This window comes from Branchiostoma belcheri, unplaced genomic scaffold (genome assembly GCF_001625305.1).
Source record: "Branchiostoma belcheri isolate BF01 breed outbred unplaced genomic scaffold, Haploidv18h27 scaffold121, whole genome shotgun sequence".
Lineage (NCBI taxonomy): Eukaryota > Metazoa > Chordata > Leptocardii > Amphioxiformes > Branchiostomatidae > Branchiostoma > Branchiostoma belcheri.
Genome location: NW_017802614.1, coordinates 15,276 through 25,250, shown reverse-complemented (window position 1 = coordinate 25,250; position 9,975 = coordinate 15,276). Strand labels below are relative to the sequence as shown.

Below are 9,975 nucleotides of genomic sequence, written 5' to 3'. Positions count from 1 at the left end.
CAATCAGACTTGATTGACTAATTGCTTGAACTATGCATTTATTCCTCCCTTTCATTTGCTCCACAATTCCTCAGGTTTATCCCAACACTGATATTGTGTACCACTGTGGAGGGGATGAACATGGAGTCCTGGTACCACCGGGGTCATATAAGGTGGGCATAGATATAGAAAGTATAAAAATATGTCCTTCTGGCATGAGGCTAATAATTGCAGTATACATTGTATGTGGACAAATACAGATGAGAGTGACTCTGGGGGAACTAGAGAGTGATGGAAATATGTTGTCACAATGAGGAAGAGCCAACTCCTCTACAATCATGTTTGTAAGTGATGTAGTATTGAAGTACATATAAGACAATACATGTAGTACTGTAAATCTCAGTTTGAAACATTGGAATGTACATATTGTACTTCTTCCAGATAGGAGACCAAGTATGGCTCATCCCAGGGCACTGTGATCCAACTGTCAACCTCTATGATTGGCTGGTGGGGGTGAGAGGAGGGCGTGTGGAGGCCTTGTGGCCAATCACAGGCCGTGGCCCTGGCGTGTAAACCTGGGTGGAAATGAGCAACCACAGCTGTTCATTTTCCAATTAGAAGACAACCATGGAGGTTGGGACACTCCATAAAACTACTAATGATGAAACATCAAGGAAAAAATAGTCTACCTAGCCTACATTTTTCATATGTAAATATACAATGTACATGTAACATTAGATTTGCTGTAAAAATTGATAATGATAATTCTAAAATTTGTGATTTATTGCAAGTTGTTAAAAGAAAATACACATCCTGTGAAGAGAAAAGCAAAAGTTGATAATCATTTATGGCTATTCATAGCTGTTGTCCAACAAAAGGAATGAATTTTAAGTTACATATTGACAGAAATGACACTACTAGCCCAATGCCATGTCATCACTAATGTATGTTACAATTTGTCTGCAAACTGCACAAATTGACAAAATAACACCCAAAAAACAACAAGAATCTTATCCCTGAGAGAAACAACTCTTGCCCTTTCCATCCCATACTCAATATGATGTAGTGGCTATTCCACAATTTAGATGTTTCCATGTTCTCATGCATGAGAAATCAAGCTAGTTTTTCCCCTGGGTACCTCCAGAAGAGGAAGAACCTGGCAATGCTGGAAATGATCCCAGGTAAATTGGGAACCTGCAAACAGAAACAAGAAAACTGTAAGGTTTAGGGATGATTGCACTCTGTGAGGAACATGATTTATATAGAGAAATGTCTTATCCTAGAATCTTGCACCATTTGTACTTACTAGTATTCAAAGCCAAACACAAAAGTCCCCTCCTTAGTTTTCATACTTACTTGGACATAAGGATCTTGCAAGAGATAGCCATAGTAAAACCACAGGCTTGAAGCAAAGAATGTGGCGACTGTCAGAGGCCTGGAGATGGACCTGGTGGACTTTGTCCTTATCACAGTGACCTGAAAGGGATGTTGTTGGATAACACAATCAATGGTAGCTGCTAGCTACATAATGACAGGTAATTCAATTACATGTATCTATAGATGGATTACTGTTCAAGCAGCAAGGGGTGCAGTTACATTATCCCACAGTAGAGAGTTCACACAAACAGAAGTACAGGACATCTTGCACACTCACCAATTCCATCATTGGAGAAGTGTACATGAGTATGGTAATGCCAGCTCCTGCCAACCCCAGTCGGTCCACAAGGACAGTGTGACTGGTGATGGCTATAGTGAGGTACAGATACAGGGTGGTCAGCAAAGCCACACCCACAACTATCTGACTCATGGGCCTGCTCTGAAAGGTACAAACCAGCATAGTAACAGCTTAAACAGGTGAAGGCATAGGTGTACACATACAGGAAATAAATAAATTAATCAAATAAATATACTTTTGACACGAGTTCCAAATACACCACACACACACAAAAATATATAAATACGACATTGGCTACTGAAGACTTCTTTCTGCATCAGACCATGAAATTTGGGAACATTTTGACTGGAGGAACGTATCAAATAAACACCTACCTTCTGTTTAGAGGTGACCATGTATGTGAACATACAGATGGACTGGAGAAGTGCTCCAACAGCATTGACTATGATCAGGGTAGAGTCTTGTCGCCACAAACCATAGTACAGCCATATCAGATTACTGAAAAAAAAAGACATATCTGAGCAAAGTATGAGTGCAGAGAGGCATTCGGCACAAGAACACCAGCACTCAGTCAGAGACACACAACATTCAGCACTGGAAACCCAGTGCTGGTCGAGCTTCAGCACTGGAAGAAAGCCATTCAGCACTGGAAGCCCAGTGCTTGATTAAATTTCAACAGTGCTGACGCCGTTTTGACTACTGAAACAGCACTGGAACACCAGTGCGGAAGGCGTGGCTTTCGTATACTTGCCATATCTAGTAACTTTTCATCTGAATCTAATAAGAACAATGTCCCTGAAACAAATATACCATTATGCACCAGGCCACCATAAAGTTAAAATAAACAATTTCAGCTGCATTGATGTGAATATAAAGATGAGTTGTGAGAAATAGATCAACGTTATAAGCTAACGTTACAATTTTTGTACTTTAGAAATGGTACCTACTTGATGCAGGTTACCAGGAAGGGAAGAAATGGAACATTCTGGGTACTTCTGGTCCTCCACATCCTCCAGCAGTCTGGGCTGTAACGTTACATGTTGGCAGAATACAGGGCAATGAGATACAATCTGATACAACGTTAACGTTATATAACGTTATATCAAACCTTGGTTATATAGACAAAAGTTATGCGGAGAGTTAATAAATCGCTTACATCTCAAAACCCAATAGTTCATTAAAATGCACATATGTCATCATAGATACATCAATAATGTTAATAGTTCCTTGCTTTCTTTGGGTTTTCAAATTAGTACTTTTATCATATTATTTTGTTGTTGTTGTTGTCCTTGTTTAACGTCTAATATATCGCTAGACGTGGTCACTTGGTGCTCATTGTCGCATGGTTCAGTTCAGAGTCAAAAAGTCTCTCTAGGTATTTAACTCTTGGTGCCTATATATTATCTAGGCCACCCTGGTAAACAAATTTATGGTGTTTTGACTGTGCTGTGAATAAATTTATACGAAAGTTGGAAGTAGTTTTGCTCACATTCCTGCGGAAAACATGCACAGTGTGAAGACCAGACAGACTGTAGATACCACCTCTATCTCCTCCATTGTTGAAATATTGCACAAAATACAAATTATTGACGTATTCAAATTAAAACGCTCTACACCAGCTTCTCTACTGTGTGTGTGAACATGTGTTACTTCGACGCCATCTTGAGGTCAAATGTCTTAGTCGGAGGAGACCATTAGTAGTCGGGGTGGAAACCCCAATAATCGAAAAGGACAGATACAATGCAGTTTTACAAACAAATTGAATGGCATTTAAACAAATATTAAGTTAAAAAAATATTTTGTAACCTTGATTGGAAACAAAGCACTTTTATTACAAGATAAACTAACGTTAACGTTAGATCATGAGATTGTTTGCTCCCATATTTGAGAAAATGGTTTGCTCCATGCTGATGCACGTTCCTCCCTAGCTTTGAGCTTTATATCAGCCTGCCTCCTTTCGTCCTTCTTTAACAGCCACATGTATTAACTGCAGAGGAAATTACGTTAGTACGAAATCAAGAATGAGTAACGTTCCAGCCGAAGAGCGACAGGGGCACCTGGGAGACATGGAGGGAAAGTCTAAGGCCGAGCTGGTGGACCTTTTACGGAGGCAGGAATCACTCCTCAACAACAGGTTGTGATGACTATTGATGTTACATTTCGCATGCTGTTGAGTGTTGTGATGATTATGGGTTCACCACACCACGAAGTGGTGGTGAACCCATATTGCTTTTTCTGATGTTTCTTCTCCTCCTCCTCCTCCTCCCCCTTCTCCTCCTGCCATTTTTTAAATGGATTCAGCTTCTTCATTTTAGGGCCTAATGTCCTGAAATTTGGTATGGAGGTACAGTGGGCAAATACCCCTAGGCGTTTTTAAAATTTTTGTGATACAGGCTTTTAGAATGGTTTTATTTGAGTTTTTTGGCTGTGTTATAGCAAATGTATTACTGTGTTAGTGTGCCGTGTTTACCACGTCTGGGCATGAGTCATCACAATGGAATGCAGGGCATCAACCAATAGGCATGCAGCTTTCCTCTATACTTCTTGCTGATTGGCTGTTGGGATTTAACTTGATTAACACCTGCACAGAGCATTTCCACCTGCACAGAGCATTTCTTGCTGATTGGCTGTTGGGATTTAACTTGATTAACACCTGCACAGAGCATTTCCATACTGACAGTATGTCTTTATTCAAGTGTTTTGGTAGGTATTTCAAGCTTTTCTGCTCCAGCATTGGAATGCGGGGCATGAACGTTTTTTTTATTTATTTTGAAAATCAACAGTTTGCATTATGCAATTAAAAATCCTAACCAATAAAGTAGGGAATAGCTATCCAACTGTTGTTTTAGTTGTATGTTACTTCATATTATAGTTATATCAATGTAAATCATTGTTTTCCCTTGTGTTTCTCATTCTTTCCCTGCCATGTGGTAAAATGTGGTGAAACCATCGCTGTATTTGCTCCAAAGCAAATATTGGCCTTTCTAGTTGTTATCTTTATCTTTTACGGAACACATTTCCAGGAGACACGGAAATCGAGCAACTTTTTATTCACTCTCTTTTTGTGTAGATTGTAGGTATCAAGGAGGTTGTAGGTATCAAGGTAGATTGTAACTCACAGTTCTATAACCTCCTTGTAATGTATTGACAGAGCAAGGAACCTCCTTGGTCGCAGAGTTTTATAGAATATGGTATTATAAAATCTCAGAGAAGCCACAACCAGATTTTTTTCAACCCAGGAGGTTCCTGAATTCTTTGCCAGACAAAGGTGCAAGGATTATTGCCATGGTGAAAAGACTTCATCAACTCATCCATCAAAAAGAGGAAATAGAGTCAGCAATGGAGAAACTACAGAAGATGCGGATTTCATCTCAGGAAATCACAACAATACAGGAAGACATGGAAGAGGAAGAACAGTGTGAAATAGAAGAAGAGACACTACCCCACAATGATATTGAGGAAATTCCAGAACAGAATGTCAGCAATAAAACAGAAGTCAACAAACTTTATGACAACATCTCAGTATCTGCAAATCAAGATGATAAACTGCTGACCAAAGAGCAGCAAAGAACAAAAAGTTTTATGGCAAAATATTCTGAGGGAAAGGTGGAAATGCCAAGGTTAAATGTGTAAGTATTATTTCATATATATTGTGAAACTACATGTACACATCTGTGTACATAATATCACCAGGGTCCATAATATTGCCACCTTGAGAAATAGTGTGCTTTAAGATATTTTTAATGCAACATACCGTAGGTATGTACATTTGAGGTGTGCAGGAGTCCATACCAAAAGTATGTTGCAGTAAAAATATCTTAAAGCACACTATTTCTCGAGGTGGCGATATTATGGACCCTGGTGTCAGTGGTGATATTATAATTATGGACACGGATGTTAACTTGTTAATAGATTGATTCCATTGCACAACCCACCTCAGTTAAAATCCACAAATTGTACAAATACAACAAGAAATCTATTAAAGTTCCAATTAGTTTAAATATTTATAGATATTTGAGGTATTCTTCTTGTTTTAGTTCTTATGTGAACTGCATTTTCCAACTGGCTCCTATAAGGTAACAGACAATCACATGCACATAGAGAAAAAAAAAGACCATACTGGGACCTTTGACTTAACTTCCTGTCGGTGCCCCCTACCTGCTTAACATGTGGAACACAAGCAAACACACATTGAAAAGAAAACCTCCATGCACATACATTTACAATGTAAAACTGTAGAAATGCGGACCTAGGTTTATTCCTATTAGCAAATTGCATGTTATGTACAGCATAGGGTAAACAAATAATTATAAACATGTTACATTTAATTACTTTCAGAGCCATGAAACAGGACACTTCAGCAGAAATAATAGCTAAAGAGACTGGACTAAAGCCCACCCCACCGCAGAAGCACAAGTCACAAATAGCTGTAGAGGAGACTGCTGCCACCCCTCCCCAGTACAAACATGGTATAGCCCATGAACTTCCCTTAGACCAAGCCATAGAGCTGTGGCAAAATCAGCAGAGGAAACAAGAGGTGAGATGACAGTAACTTTTGTTTTTCATCCCATCACTGCATGACATTTTGACATTCATGTTCTGATAAATTAATGCATGTAACATTACACAGTTCATGTAACAGTCACAATAAATAGTGTATTCTAATATGAAAAGACTTTAAGACTATAATGTCCTTTACTTTTAACATGGAAAAAAATTGGACTTACCCAGATTTATCAAGCAGGGGATGTTCAGAACTTTGACTTCTATTAGCTGTCTATTGTATTCACAGATAACTTTGTGATCTGTCATTTCCTCCCAACATAAACAATTTGGATTTCATAACACCTGTTTTCTCAATGGCAGGAGCTGCGAGCCAAACAGGCGTTCCATCATCCCCACTAACATCAGACCACAAGCTTCTCCCAGCAATACCACCAATGTCAGCATCTGAACATCACTGATACATGTACATGGAACTTTATCTAGTTGATTAACTTACAAACATTTGTAAATACATATAGTTAGTCTTCCTGAAAAAAGTAATAAAAATAACTCATGATAGCTACTCAGGTTTGTTGACATATAAATATGTGCTCACCTAAGATGCACCTGCTTAAACTTGTTTTTACTAGTTTTAATTGCATACATGTATGTGTGGTGTTGTTCAGTTGATATCCTCAGTAGCCTATTATTTAGTAACTAAATCACGTTAATGGTGGGCATGCCTCCATCCTAGAGCTTGTGTTAACACAGGCTAATATCCTCAGTAACTGAGTAATGCCAAATGATGCTGAGAAAGAAGCAAAATAGACAAAGCCTCTTCCCCTCATAACCACAACCACAACTGGCACAAGAAACACAAGGCCACAGCAAATAAATTTTATGGATGACATCCTCTGCAGACTCAATCTAATGTGATAGGGCAAAAAAAACAAGGTGGGCCCCAAAAAAACGATTCCTAACATTACATTTTAAATTTTGACATCGTAAACCTTGCTGAACGAGAAATGATGCCTATATTGTGCTGCCAACTATTACAACATCCATTTCTCACTGAAACAACTTTTAAAAAATGAAAGTTTTCAAATTTCAATCATAGTACAAATGGTTTTGAATCAGTGGGAACATCACATATACACAGCCACCATTACATATAAAGGGAATGAAATACATCACTGTATCAAAGTAATAGAAAAATACATTAAATCATAGCCTTGTCTTGTCTCCTCTCTTCATATTTATCAACCATCCACATTCTGGCATGGTAACAGACATATTTGTCAATTTTCAGCATGTTGACCACTGTCAGAGGGCAACAAAATTTTTTTTTTTTCAAAATCTGAAGAAAATTAATGTGAGCACTGTGCATCCATCAAGATTACTTGCTGTTGCCTAAACTTCATGGCAAAGCCCTTGAAATTGGGCACAGAAAATCTTACCAATGGTAAAACTGCATGGCAACTGCCCTTTGGTGGTTTTGCAATGAACCTTGCACAAGTCAACAAGAATAGTGACACTCAGACTCCTTTAGGTAGCATTGGAAGCATAGCTTTGAGTTGACATATGAACGCTTTTAAAAATAACAGTCTTATTTTGTTTAGAAGGCTGCACTTGACAGGAAATACAGAAAGGGTTACTAGTATTTGTTGCCATCAACCATGCAGTCATGGTTGATGGCAACAAATAACCCTTTATGTATTTTCTGTCAAGTGCAAAATAAGACTGTCTAAACAAAATAAGACTGTTATTTTTCAAAGCGTCTTTTAGATGGGAAACAATTGCATGGGTTTGGTATTACTTTCAGCATCATTGAACAGAGTATTGAATTTCAGAAGCCTGTATGGGAGGTTGCCCACAGAAGTGTAGACCACATGTACCACATAATCTGTATGGTGACCAGTTACTGATGATTTACATGACAAAAGCTGCTTGGTAACTTTTGGGGGGTGTTCTGATGACACCGCCAACTTGTTGTCCCCCTTTTATCAAGGTAGGACATTTTTGTATCCATGTCTATACAATAGAGAATTTAAGAATATCTACATAAGAAGGAGAACCTGATGGATTCCCGAGCCAGTGAAATCCCTACCACCGGTAGTGATGACGCCACCAGCCTGTACAACGAACCTGACCAGCTGATGCGAGTTGTGGAGTGTCTGACTTCCCAGCGCAGACACGTGCCACTATGGTACCTGTACGATACACGTGGGTCGGAGCTATGCGAGGAGTGAGTATATACATGATGGTATATAACTGTTAGTCATTACAGTGACGTTAACGTTATTACCTTCGCCAGAAAATTAAATTTTTGATAGCATTTGCGTGTACGTATGTATGTTTGTATATCTGGTTTGGCACTATAACTCAAGAAGCTATGAATGAATTGTCATGAAACTTGGAAGAGAAAATGCTGTAATGTCATAGAGGTATTTGCCGTGAATTTCATACTTACCGCAGTTGGAAGTTAAAAGAAGGTGAACATCAATCAATATACTTATTATACATGTATACTTACTTTAATCAGCTTTGCATGATTTATGGGGAAATGTTAGAATAGCTTTCTTAAGTTTAGTAAATTAAGACTTATTGGGTGGAGAATATGATGAACTGAAATAAGGATCTTATTTGCATATTCAGTAGAAAACGTATTTTACAATTCGTTACTGACGTCAGTCATAAAGGTTAACATCATCTGGCAAAGGTATGAGGTTGTGGAACTCTCATATTTTGTTATCTTTAACATTACAAAAGCTATGTTCTAATTACTAGTGAGTTATACATGATTCATACTTGGTTTCATTGTTCATTTTTACAGGATGATACAAACATCAAAGAGCTACAAACTTTGGCACCACGAATATAACATACTTCGGAGCCACGCAGACGACATCGCCAGCAAAGTCTCATTCCCAGCCGTTCTTATTGACCTCGGCAGTGCTGCTTCCTCCAAGACTCGGCTGATCATAGAGGCTCTACTGAAGCGGCACGGGAAGTTCACGTTTGTGCCAGTGGACACGGCAAAGGGTACCAGAATTATTTCTTATAATACTATGGGTGTAGGGGTGTTCTATCTTCAGCAGTAGATATCTAACGGCATTATAAGGGTCACAAGTAGCACTCAGTGTTGGACTGGGGCCTACATGTAGTATAGTTGTGCCTGGGAAACTTTGTTTGAAGCCACTCTTTTGGGAAATCCTTGATATGCTAGTGCATGTCATAATTATAAGTTTCCACAAACACGGATTTTTTTGCTGAGGATTTGTTCATCGTCTTGCTCTGAAACAGAATTTATTGAGACCTGTGGTCGGCAGCTGCAGAGAGACTATGCCGGCCTAACTGTGGAACCCTTTGGTGGGATGTTCATGGACGGTGTACGACACTCTGCCGCCAGAACTGGTGCCAAGTTACTGCTGTTCCTGGGCTCCAGCATTGGTGATGTCTCTATCTATGAGCAGCTGAAGATGCTTCAGGACATCCGGGCACAGCTTAGTGGTACGTAGGCAGTTAAAGTTGGTATGGGTATGGATTTGGATGGTAGAGTGCCTACTAGTACTATGTAGTTACACAGGGCGCAGTAGTTACATTGTACAACTGTTTTTTTTTTTTTTGTATCTCAAGGAAAGTACTATCATGAAGTTTCAGCTACATCAGTGACACTTTCTAACATTGGAGAAGATGGGAAGATTCACGATTTATTACCTACTAGCTACACTTTGCTCACCTCATCATTCACAATGCCATTAATAACTTGGTTAATGCAATTTTTCAGTTGATTACGACCAAGTTAACTAAAAGTTAGACCCAGGAAACCCTTTCGT

The 9,975-nt window shown here is 38.9% G+C and overlaps 4 protein-coding genes across 4 annotated transcripts in view; 2 read left to right on the top strand and 2 right to left on the bottom strand.

Annotated features, from left to right (window-relative positions):
- The window catches only part of LOC109463037 (sugar transporter SWEET1-like), a 7,743-nt gene extending 4,438 nt beyond the window's left edge, over window positions 1–3,305 (bottom strand). The window contains exon 1 of the mRNA XM_019759718.1: window positions 3,271–3,305. The gene's annotated coding sequence lies outside the window, so the exon portion shown is untranslated. The remainder of the gene's footprint in view (window positions 1–3,270) is intronic.
- On the bottom strand, window positions 37–3,256 carry LOC109463036 (sugar transporter SWEET1-like). Its single transcript, XM_019759716.1, has 6 exons — window positions 3,144–3,256; window positions 2,602–2,679; window positions 2,029–2,152; window positions 1,634–1,795; window positions 1,336–1,455; window positions 37–1,173 (listed from the first exon to the last, which is right to left on the bottom strand). Exons 1-6 carry the CDS (start codon window positions 3,209–3,211, stop codon window positions 1,093–1,095), a joined length of 633 nt encoding a protein of 210 aa, XP_019615275.1. The 5' UTR covers window positions 3,212–3,256; the 3' UTR covers window positions 37–1,092.
- A 239-nt stretch (window positions 3,306–3,544) lies between the features above and the next one.
- On the top strand, window positions 3,545–7,049 carry LOC109463034 (DNA-directed RNA polymerase II subunit GRINL1A-like). The gene is made up of 4 exons (XM_019759715.1): window positions 3,545–3,788; window positions 4,894–5,283; window positions 5,993–6,191; window positions 6,521–7,049. The coding sequence occupies exons 1-4, from the start codon at window positions 3,676–3,678 to the stop codon at window positions 6,557–6,559; spliced, it is 741 nt and encodes a 246-aa protein (XP_019615274.1). The 5' UTR covers window positions 3,545–3,675; the 3' UTR covers window positions 6,560–7,049.
- A 981-nt stretch (window positions 7,050–8,030) lies between these two features.
- Window positions 8,031–9,975, top strand: part of LOC109463041 (histidine N-alpha-methyltransferase-like) — a 6,488-nt gene continuing 4,543 nt past the window's right edge. Inside the window, exons 1-3 of the mRNA XM_019759730.1 lie at window positions 8,031–8,384; window positions 8,973–9,181; window positions 9,443–9,649. Of these exons, the coding sequence (XP_019615289.1) occupies window positions 8,218–8,384; window positions 8,973–9,181; window positions 9,443–9,649 (583 nt within the window). The 5' untranslated portion in view covers window positions 8,031–8,217. The remainder of the gene's footprint in view (window positions 8,385–8,972; window positions 9,182–9,442; window positions 9,650–9,975) is intronic.